The 19,123-nt window shown below is 51.5% G+C and overlaps 1 protein-coding gene across 1 annotated transcript; it reads right to left on the bottom strand.

Moving 5' to 3' along the window:
- Window positions 1-18,299: 18,299 nt before the first annotated feature.
- LOC119953982 (late histone H2A.3, gonadal-like) lies at window positions 18,300-18,668 on the bottom strand. The gene has a single exon (XM_038778758.1). The coding sequence runs from the start codon at window positions 18,666-18,668 to the stop codon at window positions 18,300-18,302; it is 369 nt and encodes a 122-aa protein (XP_038634686.1).
- Window positions 18,669-19,123: the final 455 nt, after the last annotated feature.

Genomic DNA, 19,123 nt, shown 5'->3' with positions numbered 1-19,123 from the left:
CTTAGCTTTGGACCCAATAATTCGGCAGGCTTCGATTACTGCCTTCGATTTTAGCCAATAAAGGGGCGGGTGCCTTGATGGCAGGGCGTGTCCTGAGCGGTCATTGACCTTGGCTGTTTGGGCTTCCTGGGTGAAGGGAGTGGCGCTGATGAGTCTGTATCTGTATCTGATACCTTAGTACAAGTCTTTCGCTCTGGGGAAATGGACCATTAGAATGCAAATTGGCTGGGGGGTTTTGATCGTGTCTGGTTCTCTCGTGGCAAATATACACTTAAGTCCTGAGTTTGTCTGTATCCTGCATTGGCCATATTTCCCTTGATTCCTGGCAAGTGTATTTCCCTTTGTAAGTGGCCGTCCCAGATGGATACTCACCTCCCCCAGAACCGGCCCCAATGTCTTAGGAATCTGAAACCCTCCCCCTCACACCATCTGTTCAGTAACGTATTCATCTGATAGATCCTGCTATTACTACTCTGACTAGCATGTGGCACTGGTACTAATCCTGAGATCACCACCTTTGAAGTGTGACTTCTCAACTTTCTCACTAACTCCCTATATTCTGCTTTTAGGACCTCGTCTCTTTTTTTACCTATGCTGTTGATACCAATGTGTACCATGACCACAGGCTGTTCACCGTCCACTTCCAGAATATCATGGGATTGTGGGCGTCATTGGTTGGGCCAGCATTTGTTGCCCTTGAAATAGGTGGATTGCGAGGCCACTTAAGAGAGCATTTAAGAGTCAACCACGTGGCGTCACGCGTAGGCCAGACGATGTAAAGATGGTAGGTTTCCTTCCCTCCAGGGAATTAATGAATTACGTGGGTTTTTACAACAATCAATGATAGTTTAATGCTCATTAACTTTATATTGCAGATTTAAATTCCACCAGCTGCCATGGTGGGATTTGAATCCAAGAACCTGGATGAGCATTAGCCTGGGCCTCTGGATTACGAGTCCAGTGATAGTACGACATCTCCTTCAGATATGAACAAATAATCGAGTAGCAGGATCCTGGGCTGAATGTGCTTCTAAAGGTTATAGCTTCATAGTCCTCAGTTTTCAATAAACAGAGCCACCTGCGGTCAAGGTCTTTTTTACATAGACTATACAGTGCAGAATGAGGCCATTCAGCCCATCGAGTCTGTACCGACCCACTTAAGCCCTCACTTCCATCCTATCCCAATAACCCATCCTAACCTTTTTGGTCACTAAGGGCAATTTAGCATGGCCAATCCACCTAACCTGCACATCTTTGGACTGTGGGAGGAAACCGGAGCACCCGGAGGAAACCCACGCAGGCACGGGGAGAACGTGCAGACTCCGCACAGACAGTGACCCAGCGGGGAACCGAACCTGGGACTCTGGAGCTGTGAAGCCACCGTGCTATACACTTGTGCTACCGCGTTGCCCTTGAAGCAGCTTAGAAAGCACAAAACCTGTATAAATGTAGATTGAGAATCAATGTCTTAGGAATCTGAAACAGCAGGACAGCAACATGAGGCAACTTTATCAAGAAGACCCTGCAATGCCAAACATAGTTATGAAAGGGCAGCAGGGTGGCGCAATGGGTTAGCCCTTTTGCCTCACGGCGCTGAGGTCCCAGGTTCGATCCAGGCTCTGAGTCACTGTCCGTGTGGAGTTTGCACATTTTCCCCGTGTTGGTGTGGGTTGCACCCCCACAATCCAAAGATGTGCAAGCTAGGTGGATTGGTCACGCTAAATTGCCCCTTACATTGAAAAAAATTAATTGGGTACTCTAAATTTTAAAAAAATAAAAAAAACATAGTTAGAAAAATTGGAATGCATTTTTTTTTTTTTTTTTTTAAATTTTTTTATTGGAATTTTTTGCAGAAAATATAACAAAAAGTATAGCAAAAAGCAGTAATATGCAACTAACAGCCCCATAACACCCACAATTCCCCCCATACCGTAACATCACATGTATCACATTCCCCCACCCCCCCCCCCCAAACAAGAGAACTTAACCATAAATTAAAATTAGATAAATCAAATTTAAATAAAATAAGCTAACATAATCAACGCCACCCCCCCCCCCCCCCCCCCCCCCGGGTTGCTGCTGCTACTGTCCCAGTACCCTATCGTTGAGCCAGAAAGTCGAGGAAAGGTTGCCACCGTTTAAAGAACCCTTGCACCGATCCTCTCAGGGCGAATTTAACCTTCTCAAGCTTAATAAAGCCCGCCATGTCATTGATCCAGGTCTCCACGCTTGGGGGCCTCGCGTCCTTCCACTGTAGCAAAATCCTTCGCCGGGCTACTAGGGACGCAAAGGCCAGCACACCGGCCTCTTTCGCCTCCTGCACTCCCGGCTCTACCCCAACCCCAAAGATCGCGAGTCCCCATCCTGGCTTGACCCTGGATCCCACCACCCTTGACACCGTCCTCGTCACCCCCTTCCAGAACTCCTCCAATGCCGGGCATGCCCAGAACATATGGGCATGGTTCGCTGGACTCCCCGAGCACCTGGCACACCTATCTTCACCCCCAAAGAACCTATTCATCCTCGTCCCAGTCATGTGGGCCCTATGCAGCACCTTGAATTGGATGAGGCTAAGCCGCGCACACGAGGAGGAAGAATTTACCCTCTCCAGGGCATCAGCCCATGTCCCGTCTTCGATCTGTTCCCCCAGTTCCCCCTCCCACTTCGTTTTCAGCTCCTCTACTGACGCCTCTTCCTTCTCCTGCATAAGCTTGTAGATATCGGATATCTTCCCCTCCCCGACCCAGACCCCCGAGAGCACCCTGTCACTCACCCCCTTCGCGGGGAGCGCAGGGAATCCCTCCACCTGCCGTCTAGCAAATGCCTTTACCTGCAGATATCTAAACATGTTTCCCGGCGGGAGCCCAAATTTCTCTTCCAACTCCCCCAGGCTCGCAAACCTTCCGTCGATAAACAGGTCCTTCAGCTGTCTAATGCCCGCTCTATACCATCCCCGAAATCCCCCATCCATGTTCCCCGGGACGAACCTATGGTTCCCCCTTAACGGAGCCTCCATCGAGCCCCCCACTTCTCCCCTATGTCGCCTCCACTGCCCCCAAATCTTGAGGGTAGCCGCCACCACCGGACTCGTGGTATACCTCGTGGGAGGGAGCGGCCACGGCGCCGTTACCAGGGCCCCCAGGCTTGTATCCCCACAGGACGCTCTCTCCATCCGTTTCCATGCTGCCCCCTCCCCCTCCATCACCCACTTACGCACCATCGACACGTTGGCCGCCCAGTAATACCCCGAGAGGTTGGGCAACGCCAGCCCCCCCCCATCCCTACTCCGCTCCAAGAAGACCCTCTTCACCCTTGGGGTGCCATGCGCCCAAACAAATCCCATGATGCTGCTGGTCACTCTTTTAAAAAAGGCCCTAGGGATAAAGATGGGCAAGCACTGGAAGAGGAACAAGAACCTCGGGAGAACCGTCATTTTGACGGATTGCACTCTGCCCGCCAGCGATAGCGGCACCATGTCCCACCTTTTAAATTCCTCCTCCATCTGTTCCACTAGTCTGGTGAAGTTAAGCTTATGAAGAGCCCCCCAACTCCTGGCCACCTGCACCCCCAGGTACCTGAAACTCTTCACTGCCCTCCTGAAGGGGAGCCTCCCAATTCCCTCCTCCTGATCTCCCAGGTGCACTACAAATACCTCGCTCTTTCCTAAGTTCAGCTTATAGCCCGAGAAGCCCCCAAATTCCGCTAACATTTCCATCACCCCCGGCATTCCCCCCTCTGGGTCCGCCACATATAACAGCAGGTCGTCTGCATACAGCGATACCCGGTGCTCCTCCCCCCCCCGCACCAGACCCCTCCACTTCCCTGACTCCCTCAACGCCATGGCCAGCGGTTCAATCGCCAGTGCAAAGAGCAGGGGGGACAGGGGACACCCCTGCCTGGTCCCACGATAAAGCCTAAAATACTCCGATCTCCTTCCATTTGTGACTACACTCGCCATCGGCGCCGCGTAAAGCAGCCTCACTCATTTGATGAATCCCTCCCCAAATCCAAACCTCTCCAGCACCTCCCATAGGTACCCCCATTCAACTCTATCAAACGCCTTCTCTGCATCCAGCGCCACCACTATCTCCGCCTCCCCCTCCACTGCCGGCATCATGATAACATTGAGCAGTCTCCGCACATTCGTGTTGAGCTGCCGCCCCTTGACAAACCCTGTCTGATCTTCATGAATTACCTCTGGCACACAATCCTCTATCCTGGTAGCCAGGATCTTCGCCAGCAACTTAGCGTCTACGTTAAGGAGTGAAATAGGCCTATATGATCCGCACTGCAAGGGGTCCTTATCCCGTTTTAGGATCAAAGAGATCAGTGCCCGCGACATCGTCGGGGGCAAAGCCCCCCCCTCCCACGCCTCATTGAAAGTTCGCACCAGCAGGGGACCCACCAGGTCCGCATATTTTTTGTAAAATTCTACCGGGAACCCGTCCGGCCCCGGGGCCTTACCTGACTGCATTTGCCCGATCCCCCTGACTAGCTCCTCCACCTCTATCGGCGCCCCCAGCCCCTCAACCAGCCTCTCTTGAACCCTTGGGAAACATAGCCTGTTCATGAAGCTCTCCATCCCCTCTCTCCCCCTCGGAGGTTCCGACCGGTACAATCCCTCGTAAAAGTCCCTAAAGACCCCGTTTACTTCTGTCCCCTTCTGCACTACATTTCCACCCCCATCCTTCACTCCCCCAATTTCCCTAGCCGCATCTCGCCTACGGAGCTGATGCGCCAACATCCTGCTCGCCTTCTCTCCATACTCATATACCGCACCCTGCGCCCTCCTCCACTGTGTCTCCGCCTTTCTGGTGGTCAGCAAGTCAAAATTGGCCTGCAACCTGCGCCGTTCTCCCAGCAACCCTTCCTCCGGTGCCTCCGCATATCTCCTGTCCACCTCCAGAAGCTCTCCCACCAGTCTCTCCCTCTCCTTCCTCTCCTTCCTTTCCCTGTGGGCCCGGATGGAGATCAGCTCCCCCCGGATCACTGCTTTCAGAGCCTCCCAGACCATCCCCACCTGGACCTCCCCCGTATCATTGGTAACCAGATACCCCTCAATGCTTCTCCGAACCCTCTTACACACCTCCTCCTCCGCCAGCATCCCCACATCCAGGCGCCAGAGCGGGCGCTGGTCCCGCGCCTCCCCCATCTCCAGATCAATCCAGTGCGGGGCATGGTCCGAAATCGCTATGGCCGAATACTCGGCATCCTGCACCCTCGGGATCAACCCCCTGCTCAGGACAAAAAAGTCTATCCGGGAATAAACCCTATGGACGTGAGAGAAAAAGGAATACTCCCGCGCTCTCGGTCTCCCAAACCTCCAGGGATCCACCCCTCCCATCTGGTCCATGTATCCCCTCAGCACTTTGGCCGCCGCCGGTCTCCTACCCGTCCTTGAACTGGACCGGTCCAGTGTGGGATCCAGCACTGTGTTAAAATCTCCCCCCATGATCAGGCCCCCTGCCTCCAGGTCCGGGACGCGGCCCAACAAGCGCCTCATGAAGCCAGCATCATCCCAATTCGGGGCATATACGTTCACCAGCACCACCTTCTCTCCCTGCAGCCTACCCCTCACCATGATATATCTGCCCTCCTTGTCCGACACCACCTCAGCCGCCTCAAACGCCACCCTCTTCCCCACTAGAATCGCCACCCCCCGGTTCTTTGAGTCCAATCCTGAATGATAAACCTGCCCCACCCACCCCTTCCTCAGACGGACCTGGTCCGCCACCTTCAGGTGGGTCTCCTGGAGCATAGCCACGTCCGCCTTCAACCCCCTTAGATGGGAGACCACCCTGGTTCTCTTAACCGGCCCGTTCAGCCCCCTCACGTTCCAGGTAATCAGCCGGATCAGAGGGCAACCCGCCCCCCTCCCCTGCCGACTAGCCATAGCTTGGCAGATGTTCGCCCCAGGCCAGCATACCCCGCTCGACCCGTTCCCCATGGCGATAGCGCCTCTCCTCTTCCCCCCCGGCCCTCATCGGCTCCTTCCTAGTCGTTCCAGCAGCAACCCGGTATCCCCCCCCACCCCCCCTCCCCCCCCCCTTGGAATGCATTTTTGACAGGCAAGGAGAGCCCCTAAACATGCAAATGGTTCTCGCATAAAGAAATTAACTGTCCCAAAGTATCACTCATGCAATAAATTATGGTCATAAGAACAGAAAGTGCTCTCTTTTGCTGTTTTAATCTCACACACACACACACACACACACACACACACCCCTACCCACACGCAACCCCCACCTCATCCTGGCCTACATCCTATCACAAACCTTCTACTTTGTTCTTCCTTCCACCTTACGCCTTCCACTGGCTTAAAAACTCTTTTGTTTCTACCTTTCTTCAGCTCTGATAAGAGATCATCGGTAGCACAGTGATTAGCACTGTTGCTTCACAGCGCCGCGGTGCCGGCTTGAGTCACTGTCTGTGTGGAGTTTACACGTTCTACCCATGTCTGCTTGGGCTTTCTCCCACAAGTCTTGAAAGACATGCTTGTTAGGTGAATTGGCCATTCTGAATTCTCCCTCCGTGTACCTGAACAGGCGCTGGAGTGTGGCGACTGGGGGATTTTACAGTAACTTCATTGCAGTGTTAACTTAAGCCTACTTATGACAATGATAAAGATTGGTCTTGAAGAGCGAAGGATGAAGGTGAAGCAGGGAGTCAGCAAGGTTTAGAGAGGGACTTTCAGAGCTTAGAGCATTTACAGCATCGACAGCTGAAGGCACCGGGGTCAATGGTGAAGCAACTGGAATCAGGTATCAACAAGAACAAAATAACCAATACACCTCCCAGTAACAAACCCCAGACAACATGGCTTACACAAACAGCACCTCATACCCCATCCCCCTTTCCAGTGATTTTACTGACTTTACCCAGCCCCCCAGCCTCCTTCCCCCACCCACCAAACACCCTCCCCCCCCCCACCCCCACTCCCACCCTCCTCCTCCCCATCTGCTGACAGATTAATTTTTCTCGAAGAAGACGATGAATGGCTGCCACCTCAGGACAAACCCCTGCAGCGATCCCCACCATGTCGCTAACCCATAGCCCCAACGTCAGGGGCTCCGAGTCCCTCCACCCCAGTAGGATCCGTCTACGGGTCACCAGGGATGCAAAGGCCAGGACATCGGCCTCTCTCACCTCCTGGGCTCCCGGGACTTCCGACACACCGAAGATCGGCACCTCTGGATTTGGTACCACCCTCACTTTAAATACCTCTGACATGACGTCAGCAAACCCGTGCCAGAAACCCCTCAGCCTCGGACATGCCCAAAACATTTGGACATGGTTCGCATGACCTCTCGCACAGCGCCCACACATTTCCTCCACCCGCTCAAAGAACTTGCTCATCCGGGCCACCATCATGTGCGCCCTGTGGACCACCTTGAACTGTATCAGGCTGAGCCTGGCACACAATGGTTACTACATATCGGGTCCCCTCCTGCCCCATGTGCTGCTGCCACTGCCCCCACACCCTCAGGGTTGACACTACTACAACCGGGCTTGTGGAGTACCTGACTGGCGAGAACGGCAGAGGTGCCGTGAACAGCGCCCCCAAACTTGTGTCTTCACATGAGGCCGCCTCCAGCCATTCCCAAACCGACCTCTCCCCCACTACCCACTTCCTGACCATGTCTATGTGCGCCACCCAATAATAATTGATAAAATTCGGAAGAGCCAGCAACTCCCCTCCCCCCGCCCCCGCTCCAGCAGCACCTTCTTCACCCGCGGGGTTTTACCTGCCCAAAGAAATCCCGAGATCACCACATTTACCTTTTTAAAGAACACCTTGGGGATAAAAATTGGAAGGCTCTGAAAAACAAACAGAAATCTCGGGAGGACCGTCATTTTCACTGTCTGTACCCGCCCCGCCAATGACAACGGGAGTGCATCGCACCTCCGAAAGCTCCCCCTCATCTGTTCTACCAGCCTACCTAAATTCAGCTTGTGCAGCTGCTCCCATTCCCGTGCCACCTGGATACCCAAATACCGAAAGCTCCCTCCTACCACCTTGAACGGCATCTCCTTCGGTCTCTTCTCTGACCCGCTTGCCTGAATCGCAAAGACCTCACTCTTGCCCACATTCAAGTTATACCCCAAAAACCGACCAAATTCCTCTGATATCCTCATAATCCCTTAAATCTCCCCCCCAACGGGTCTGAAATGTATGTAAATAAATCATCCATGTAAAACGAGACCCTGTGCTCCACCGCCGACCCCCCCCCCCCCCCCCCCCCCCCCCCCCCCCCGTACCACCCCCTAGACGTTCTGAGTGCCATTGCCAACGACTCTATAGTCAGGGCGAACAGCAGTGGGGAATCAGTGAGAGGGTAGGATGCTAGGCCCAATGGGTGGGGGCAAATATGATGCCTAGTTTCAAACAGCCTGGTTTAGCCTCCGACAGTTGCCAGGTTGAGGGATGGAGTTGATGACAAGGGAGCAGATTTTGTGGCAGGGCTGGAAGGCATTGGCTTCACTCTTCCCAATATCTAATTGGAGAAGATTTCTGTTCATCCAGTAATGGAGGTCAGACAAGCCGTCTGGAAATTTAGAGACAGTGGAGTGGGTCAAGCAAGGAGGTGGTCCAGTAGAGGTCGCTGCGTCGGTGTACAAATGAAAAGCAACAATGTGTTTTTGGATGATGTCTTTGGGCAGCATGCAGATAAGAAATAGGAGGGGCCAAGGGCGCATTTGAGATAATGGAGAGCAGGAAGGGGTCTTTTTAATGCAATTTGTTCTGGTGTCTGCAGCAGGTGGTACAAGAACGCACAAAATACAGAAAATTTATTTGATGCTGATTTTATTACAGCACATTTTGCTCATGTGTGCTTTTTCACAAGGCTTCATGTAATGCTGTTCCTCTTGTCAGTGGGCCCATTTGTAATGATACTTATTGCTGTGAGAAATTGCTGGCTCTACTGGGCCTATGAACATGACCTTCAAGCAAAGGAAAATGGGACATTTTCTGCCTCAGAAAATGTTTACTCTGAGCCAGCTAAATATAACTCACTTTGTAATGAGGCATTTTTAAAAATGGGACTCTGATAAACTTGCAAATTTAAAAACAAACATAAAATCAGGAAAGATTGGAAATACGCTGCAGCTTATCAGCATCTGTCAGTTTAACGTTCCAGACGTTGATTCTTTGTTAGCTTTGAATACTGATTAAAGACCCACAATAAAAATGTTAACACCGTGCAGTTTGCCAAAGAATTATAGGTTATGTTTTCTGCTGCTAGTTCAACCAGGACCTGGTGAATGTTAGCTTGGAGGTCGACTGCAGATCGGTGAGGGGAATTCCAGGCCTCGTCATTGAGCTAGGCTGGCTGATTGGCCATCAATCAAGGATTGGAGAAACATGAAGGAGCCTTGGTATTCGATTACTTAAGACTGCCGCAACACGATTGATTTTGTTTCAATTTCCGTCTGCCATCCCGAAGCTAAATGACATGGCAAGCTGGCAAAGTCTTTCTGATAAATGTCAATTTGGATGACTGGCGTCACCAGCTTTAAGAGCCTTTTTGAAGAGACGCATCCAATAAACCATGTATTATAGATAAACTAAACAAGACTTAAATTAGATGAAAATATTGTTGAATTTAGCAGCAATGCGTAAAGTCGCATATGACATGAGAAAGTGTGGGATGATCAAATTTGGACCTAGAGAAGGCCAGATCAAATTCACCACAAAATGATGTGCATGGACAAATATTTAGCCCACAGTGTCAGTGGGAGGAATCCTGTGACCTTGCGCATCTGACGGATTGGCGTGGGTTGTCAACATGTGAAACAATATTATGATTTATTTTATTAAGGTTCCTTTCGGTTTTATTTATGTTTTGGCTGTTATTGCTTGTGTGCCTTTAAAAAGGAGATGCTTTTTGTGAATTTGATTTCTGTTGTGGCATTCTACATTGAAGCATAGAGACTTAAGGGGTCCAAGCACAGAAATCGTGAAACTCTCGTGGGCAGGTCCAAAAAATGGACGAGAAAAACTAATTGAACCTTGGCCTTTATTTCAAGAGAACAAGTTTCAAGAGAACTAGGGGCTGGTTTAGCATAGAGTGGCTGGCTTAGCACATTGGGCTAAATAGCTGGCTTGTAATGCAGAACAAGGCCAGCAGCGTGGGCTCAGTTCCCATACTGGCCTCCCCGAACAGGCGCCAGAATGTGGCGACTAGGGGCTTTTCACAGTAACTTCATTGAAGCCTACTTGTGACAATAAGTGATTATTACAATAAAAAGAGGCAAAAATTCTAATACTGTCATTCAGATAAACGCCAGCCACAAAATCACATGCAATTCTAGTCACTCCACTTCAGGAACGGGGTGCATGGGCATCATGGTGACACAATGGTTAGCACTGCTGCCTCACAGCACCGAGGTCCCAGGTTCGATCACAGCTCTGGATCACTGTCCGTGTGGAGTTTGTACATTCTCACTGTGTTTGCGTGGGTTTTGCCCCCACAACCCAAAGATGTGCAGGTTAGGTGGATTGGCCACGCTAAACTGCCCCTTAATTGGAATGAATGAATTGGGTACTCTAAATCTATAAAACAAAAAGGAAGGAGGTGCATTTTAGATTGACCAGAATGATGCAAGAGCTAAAAGGATTAACTAATGAGAACAGTTTGCATAGACTAAGGTTGGTATTTTCCTGTCCCGTCGTGATATGATCTGCCATTGGAGATTCGCTGGCCCACACAAAGTCCACTGATTTGCGGCAGGACCAGGCAATCCCAACAGCAAGGGTGGCTGGGAAACCACCCCTAGAGTGCATTGTCTTGAATATAAACATTGAAGGGGGTGGTGTTCTTTGTGTTGCTTATTTCAGGATAGTTGGGGTAGTGTTCACAAGGACCATAAAATAGCTTCAACTTAAACAAAGTTAGGGGGCGGGATTCTCCAAGCCTCGGCTCCGAAATCGCGGGGCCGGAGAATGGACGTCAAACCCGAGATTGGATCTGATGCATCTCCCACGATTCTCCAGTCCCCAGAGAATCACCACTTATTGGGCGTGCGCGGTCAACGAGGTGCCGGTTGGGGGCTATTGAAAGAGGCCCGCGTGGCGATTTACGGAGTGCAGCTGGCCGAGTACTCGCCGGTGTGGTTCTCTCATGGTTCCACCCAGCGGGAACGCGGCGTGGCAGCTGCAGACTCAGTCCACAGCCACCCTGGTGGGGGGGGGGGATCATTTACGGGGGGGGGGGGGGGGGGGTGGGGAGGAGGGGGGGGGGGCTCCTGGATGGCCAGGCTACCGATCGAGGGCCACTGATCCAGAGGAGTGCACGATCTGGGGGGGACCTATTTTCTTGGTTTTGGTCTGCGGTGCGGGTTGACCATGTCTCGCCACGGGGTGGCCGACGCAGGCTGCCGCCGTGCGCATGCGCGGACCCCTGATCGGAAGTTAAGAGCCCCGTATTGGCAGCCGGAGCTGCAAAGGCTACTCTAGGGTCCTGCTAGCCCCCAACAAATCAAAGAATCACCCTGGACTTTCTCCAGGTAAGTCTAGAGTGATTCACGCGCATTTTTTCGCTGGCATTGGGACATAGCCCCATTATTGGGGCAGCAGATGTTAGGGGAGAGTAAGTGAAAATGTAATAATTTTTCACTCTACTGGCTGGACTACGCTTCAGAATTCAGGCAGGGCAATTGATGGGGGTTCTCTGATGGATGGGGGGAGTCTGATTCGGGGGGGGGGGTAGTCTGATGGTGGTCTCTCATGGGGGGGGTCTCATTGAGGTTTCTGATGGGGGCCTCTGATGGGAGGTCTGTTGAGGATAATGGATAGGGGGTCAGATGGCGGTGAGTAATGGGGTGGCTGATGGGGGACCGGGGGGGATAAGTGGGAGGTCAGTGGGCAAAGGGGTCGGGTCACCCTCATGCATGCTGTGGAGATTTGACCCATTACATCCATGGTGAGGTGGGAAGGGTGCCCCTTCTTGTTAATGGGGGAGAGGCAGGATTTGTGTTGTGGGTTGTGGGGTCGGGGGGCTCTGATGGGCTTATGGGGACACCTCAGTTATGCACTGACCTCGTTGACCCTTCTCGGGGATGTCCTGCTCTGGGGGTTGGTGCTTAACAGGGGAGGGGGATGGTGCAGTAAATCAGGCCACCAGCATGCTTATTGAATTAAAGTTGATGCAAATTAGCGATTTGCGTCCTCCCGCCAGCATGGGGCAGGTAATGCGGTGAGACCACCGACGGGGGATTGGAACATCGCAACAGGTTTGACCCCGGTGATGCTCCATTCTCTGCCCAATTGGACACCCGGGTAACAGACTCAGGCATGGGAGAACCACCCCACTGGCTGAAGGAGAGAGGCGAAACCATGACTTATTGTTCTCATAGAGAGTGGTGTTTAAATACGTTGATTTGAAAGCTGTGTGTGTCAATGAACATATAAACATTGAAGCATTCAACTTGTCAGTGTTTACAGTGAAAGGATCGAAAGATGGAGAGTCTCTAAGCCTCTGCAAGTTGCAGGTGACAGCTGTATTCCGGCCTCTTTTGTCCTTTGACCCCACAGAGCATCCTTTATCCTCTGTGTCCAAAGAAGCCTTCTTCCTTTTAGTTTGTGATTTAATGACATTTATTTTCTCATCTTTATTGAACAATAAATGGCAACACTTATTGACCAGCTGCCTATTATAGTTGTCGGTTACCTTTTGAACAGGCAGCCTTTGACACAATCATGTTCTCTGTCTACAAGGGAAGAATGAATCATCGCCCACCGACTACTGTAGGTAGAATCCCTGCAGACGAGAAACCAGGCGAGTAAATAAGCCCAGGAAGTGGAGGTTGACTCATCTTTTTACTTTTGGTGTCTCGGGAGAATTTCGAGAACTTAAATAAAAACAGAAAATGCCGGAACTACTCAGCAGGTCAGGCAGCTTCGGTGACAAGAGAAAGAGAGTTGGCGTTTCAGGTCGATGACCTTCCATCAAAACCTTCCGGATTCTCTGGAAACCCACCGGGAAGGAAACAAAGTCAGAACTTTGTTTATAAAGACATCCTGCCTGTTCAGAGCAAAGAAAAATCTTTTGAATTCAGAGGAGTTGATTATTTTCTTCTTTTATTTAAAATCATCTTTATTGTCACAAGTAGGCTTACATTAACACTGCAATGAAGTTACTGTGAAAAGCCCCTAGTCGCCACACTCCAGTGCTTGTTCGGGTACACAGAGGGAGAATTCAGAATGTCCAATTCACCTAACAGTATGGGGCGCGATTCTCCGCAAATGCGGAGAGTCGTAAAGGCTGCCGTGAAACTGGCCGTGTTTCACGGCAGCCTCCGCGCCCCCTCCCGGGACCCGATTCTCCCCCCCCGGGCGGGGCTAGCAGCGCGGCCCCGCGAAGCACGGCATCGCGGGCTTAGAGACCGTCGCTAAGCCCGCGCGCCAAGCGTCACGGCGGCTGACGCGCACGATGACGTCAGCCGCGCATGCGCGGATTGGACGGCTCCAACCCGCGCATGCGCGGATGATGTCATCGCGCATATGCGTCAAACCCGCGCATGCGCGGGCCGTCATGCCCCTCAGCCGCCCCGCGGACTGATCCTGCGGGGCGGCGGAGGAACAAAGAGTGCGTGGGTATTGGACCCGCTGCCCACGATCGGTGCCCACCGATCGCGGGCCCATGCCACCCTTGGCACGGCCGCAGTGCGGCCGTGCCAATCGGTGCCATGGTTGTCCGGAACGGCACTTTGCGGCCGTTTTCATGAACGGTGAGAGCAGGTGTGTTTGCGTTCGTGAAAACGGCCGTAAAGGCCTGGGAACTCGGCCCATCGGCCAGGGAAGAATCGCTGTTCACCGTAAGAAACGACGAGCAGCGATTCGTGTCGTGGGGCGGCCGTGGGGGGGGGGGAAAGAATAGCGGGAGGTCGGGAAAAATGTCGGGAAGGCCCTCCCGCTATTCTCCGACCCGTCGTGGGCAGCAGAGAATCGCGCCCATGGTCTTTTGGGACTTGTGGGAGGAAACCGGAGCACCCGGAGGAAACCCACGCAGACACGGGGAGAACGTGCAGACTCCACACAGACAGTGACCCAGCCGGGAATCGAACCTGGGACCCTGGAGCTGTGAAGCAACAGTGCTAACCCTTGTGCTACCATGCCGCCCTCTTAGGCTCTAAGGCTTCCTTACCACTCTTCCAAAATCCTTGACTCATACTGTCTGAATCTTTGTCAGTGCCATGATGGTTGCCTTCTCCCTCCCAGTACCAGGGACCCAGGTTCAATTCCAGCTTTGGGTGACTGTCTGTGTGGAGTTTGCATTTTCTTCCCGTGTCTACGTGGGTTTCCTCCGGGTGCTCCGGTTTCTTCCCAAAGTCCAAAGATGTGCAGGTTAGGTGGATTGGCCATGCAAAATTGCCCCTCAGTGTCCAGGGATGCACAGGTTACGGAGATGGGGAGGAGGATGGGGGTAGAGGAGTGAACCTGGGTAGGGGTCTCTTTCAGAGGGTTGGTACAGATGGGATGGGCTGGGTGGCTTCCTGCACTGTAGGGATTCTATGGATATGGATTCTATCCCAATGTAGTCTGGAGTCTCTCTGTGTCCATTTCTGTGCGTATTGGAGCTGATGCACCTGATCTGAACTGCTTACTTCTGATGTCTTTGGCCGGGATTTTCCCGGGCGCATCCACCCGATGACCGGAGAATCCCGCTCGAAGTCAATGGATTTCTCCAATTCGGCGTCTTGTCTGTGGAGAGGTTAGGGTGGGCGGGGCGGGAGAATACAGCCCTTTATTTGCTCTTCATTTTTATCCTTTTTTATTGTTAGAGAATGCATTGCAGCCCCAAATTATGACCATGGAATGTTGCATCTGGAAGGGGTCAAGGCCTACTTCAGACAGAGGCACTTGAAAGAGCGGGGGGGGGGCGGGGGGAGTCGCAAAAATGCAGAAGACTAAACGTTAATCTCCTTTGGTTGTGAAAACAATGGTGGCTGATTGTCACATCCCAGCAGACATTCAAAACTCATCGCCTGTTGATTTACATCTCAGGATTTGGAACTGGTTGAAGTTCAAGGAAAACTGTGTCTGGGGCAAGAGCCATTGTGCTTGTTCACTTTTAGGAATACACAGGTGAACCGGATAAAAAGCTAGCTGTGGATCTGAAAAGTGTGTACAGGTGCTGGGGTGTCAGCGTGTGTGACAAATAACAGCAAGAGGCAGCAGTCAGTCACCCCTAAGGCTCATAGGCAAAAATACTCTCTCTCCCTCTCTCTCTCTCTCTGTTGCTGGAAGAAAGCCAAGCAAAAGCCACAATCAAAAGGAAAATGGACAGCTTTTCAGCCACCCTCCAGGACCCAGGGGGTGATTCTCCAATATGGCGGCCAAGTGTTATCGCCGTCGTGAACGCCGTCGCGTTTCACGACAGTGCGAACAGGGCCCGGGCACAACCTATTCTGGCCCCCATAGGGGGCCAGCACGGCGCTGGAGCAGTTCTCACCGCTCCAGCCTCTGCATACGGTGCCAAATGGGTGCCGTGCCAACCTGCGTATGCGCAGTTGGGCCAGTTCAATCCTGCGCATGCACGGTTGGGCCGCGCCATCCTGTGCATGCGCGAGGAACTTCTTAAGCACGCCGGCCCCGACCCAACATGGGGTCGGTGTTCAGGGGCCGGCCGCGGCGGAATATAGGCTCGGGGGGGGAGAGGCCAGCCCCCTTTGGAGGCCCCCCCACCCCCCCGGTGAAGGAGCCCCCCCCAACCCCACAGGCCACCCCCCTGAGCGGTCCCACAGAGTTCCCGCTGGCAGCGAGCAGGGATGAACGGTGCTGGTGGGACTCTGTTATGTCGGAGCGGCCGTTCGGCCCATCTGAGCCGGAGAATTGGCGGCCCCACCGAATCCAGCGGCTCGCGGCCAGCGCAAATGGCAGCGATTCTCCGCACCTCGGAGAATCGCGCGCCGGCGCCAGGGCGTCGTGGCGCGGTTACTCCGATTCTCTGGACCGGCGCGGGGCACGGAGAATTGCCCACCCAATGACTCCAATCTAACCTGCCAAAGTCAGCTCTACTGGAATCACCCAGTGTCATCATGTGTTATGTGCAGGGACGGACTTGCAAATGAAAGTTTAAAACCCTAAAAACGTCAAAGACATTTGAAGACTAAGCATGGTGAGTTTGAAGACAAACCTCTTGATTTTTTCCAAAGGATGCAGTGAGTACCTAAATCATCAGCTGAAGTCCTTAGCAGGAATGTAACATTGAATGATGCAAGTGAAATTGTGAAGACCAAGCAGACGCATCTGTCACATTAAAGGTAAGCAATAACGGTGTGTCGCAAAGGTCAGCCGGTGTGGGTCATTAAGGTTGGCTGGCATGTGTTGCAAAGGTCAGCCGACGTGGGTCATGAAGATCGACCAGCGTAGGTCGAGAAGGTCGACATGGGTCCCAAAGGTCTACCGGTTGGTAAAAGTGTGTCCCAGGAAAAAAGTTTGAAAAATACCGTCCTAATGGACAGTAATCTGAACTCCACTTTAGCTGCCCTTGCCACGCAACATGCCCAGTGGGGACTAATGCTGTGAATAGCTTTCCCAACCCGCTCCCCACACAGTCCCCTTCCATTGCAAATGAACGGGCATCGCCCCTCTCTGCTTCTCCCTCCAGAATGATTCACCTTCTGCACTCTGGATCACATTCACACTAAACAGCTGATCACTAAACTTCCTTCTCCAAGCTAGACAGTGTTCGAAATCATTCCATCTCCTTAAGTCCTGCCTACCTCCCTTTTGAAACTGTCATTATCGCGATTGAGCCAAACTGATCACCCCCATTCCTGCACTTCCCTGCAGCAGACATCATTTGCAGGAATCCTGCTTCAGTTTCCTCTCCCCCAGCCCAGAGACAGTGAAGTTGCCTCACAACAGCCGGAGTCTCAGCTCGGATCAGGCAAGTCCTCAAAGACCAAGAATCAGGCCATGGGATATGAATGGTTTGTACAGTGGTGGCCAATAAAATGACTGACTGGAGGAAGAGGCTCCACAAATAGCAGAGTGTCTGCCATTGACATCAAGGCTGCAGTTAATTGAATATGGCATCAAGAAGCCCTGTCAAAATTGGAGTCAATGGGAATCCGTCGGAAAACTCCCCGTTGGTTGAAGTCATACCTAGTACAAAGGAAGATGGCTGTGGTTGTTGGAGGTCAATCATCTCAGTCCTGGGACATCATTGCAGGAGTTTCTCAAGATAGTGTCCATCTACAAGATGCACTGCAAGTACTCACCAAGGCTTATTAGACAGCACCTTCTAAAACCCACAATCTTTATAATGTAGAAGGACGGGTGGCACAGTGGTGCAGTGGTTAGCACTGCTTCAAAGGTGCTGAGGATCGGGTGCGATCCGAATCACTGTCTGTGTGGAGTTTGCACATTTTGCTGGCGTCTGCGTGGGTTTCACCACAAAATCCAAAGATGTGCAGGTTAGGTGGATTGGCCACGCTAAATTGCCCCTTAATTGGAAAAAATCATCGGGTATTCTAAATTTTAAAAAAAGATAATGTAAAAGGACAAAGGCAGCAGACAACTGGGGACACCAGCAGCTAGAGTTTCACCTCCAAGTTACTCACCACCCTGACTTGGAAATATATCGGCTGTGATTTAACAACCAGATCCTGTAAATCAATGGAAAAAATGTTAAAATTCTACATTTGGATGAGTGTTCGAAGACATCCAGGGAACCTGGGGTAAATCTTCCTTTATGCAGAAGGTTTATTTCAGCATAAAACTGCCTTGTAACTTACAATTAGGAGAACTGCGCTTAAAAAAAACAAGTCCCAACTGAACTGTAAAGAGTGAATGATGATGTGTATTTAGTCCATTGAAACTATTGCAATACGTAGCACATTAGATCAAGCTCTAAGTGAAAAGAAAAGGCTGTTTTCTGCGAATCATTAACTTTTTTTTGTGTTGCATAATGTACAATCCCCTCTTGTTAACGTTTTTTTTTTGTCTTGCCGAGAAAAAATCTGCTGTAGATTTGTTAATTAAAAAGTGCAAAACAATCCCCTTCTTCAGAAAAATGACAAAATAAATATTCCTACTTTAAAAAAAAACTTGCCCATTAACGAAGGAGGTAATTAAAATTCACAGAGCAATGCACATTCCTTTGCCAAGTCTCCCATTTTGAAACTCAGTCAGTGTAACAGAGACTGAAACTGAGCATTGACATCCTGATGCTGCCTGACCCACTTTCCCTGGTCGAGAATTGTACAGAGTGGAATACAATAGGAGCCCTATATATACCTCATTCTGGATAAAGACAGAAGGTGGCAGTGCTGCTGCCAGTGAACAGTAATCACTTCTTGTTGATGGCAGAGCTGGTTCTCTTGGGCAGCAGCATGGCCTGGATATCAGGCAGCAGCCCTCCCTGAGCGATGTTCACCTCTCCCAGCAGCTTGTTGAGCTCCTCATCATTGCGGACGGCCAGTTGCAGGTGGCTGGGGATGATGCCGGTCTTCTTGTTGTCCCGGGCTGCGTTGCCGGCCAGCTCAAGGATTTCAGCTTTCAAATACAAGATCACAGCAGCTCTGACACCCACTGGCACTGCATGGTGATCCTTTCTCGGGAATCTGTGAACACGGCCCACCAGGAACTGCATTCGAGTCAGGGAGGAGCGAGACTTGGTCTTGGCTCGAGCATGACTGCCCTTCCCTCTTCCAGACATCACCGCAAGCTCATAAGCGCTTTCACAGAGGTTTCTAAATGAACATGAAAAATCAGTCATTGACTGCCTGTGATTCTCCAAACACCACTCCTTATCAGTGCTAATCTGGGCAGTACAGTAGCACAGTGGTTCACACTGTTGCTTCACAGCTCCAGGGTCCCAGGTTCGATTCCCGGCTTTGGTCACTGTGCGGAGTCTGCATATTCTCCCCGTGTCTGCGTGGGTTTCCTTCGGATGTTCCAGTTTCCTCCCACAGTCCAAAGATTAGGTGAATTGGACATTCTGAATTCTCCCTTAGTGTATCCAAACAGGCGCCGGAGTGCAGTGATTAGGGACTTTTCACAGTAACTTCATTGCAGTGTTAATGTAAGCCTCCTTGGGACACTATTAAATATTATTAATCTGTAGTGAATTAACCCTCTGATACTAACTCAATAAGTAAGAATGACATGGAA

This window comes from Scyliorhinus canicula, chromosome 19, assembly GCF_902713615.1.
Source record: "Scyliorhinus canicula chromosome 19, sScyCan1.1, whole genome shotgun sequence".
NCBI lineage: Eukaryota > Metazoa > Chordata > Chondrichthyes > Carcharhiniformes > Scyliorhinidae > Scyliorhinus > Scyliorhinus canicula.
This window is presented reverse-complemented; position numbering and strand designations above follow the sequence as displayed.

Coding starts and splice junctions, on each gene's coding strand:
- LOC119953982 (XM_038778758.1), bottom strand. CDS start 18,668: ATGTCTGGAAGAGGGAAGGGCAGTCATGCTCGAGCCAAGACCAAGTCT.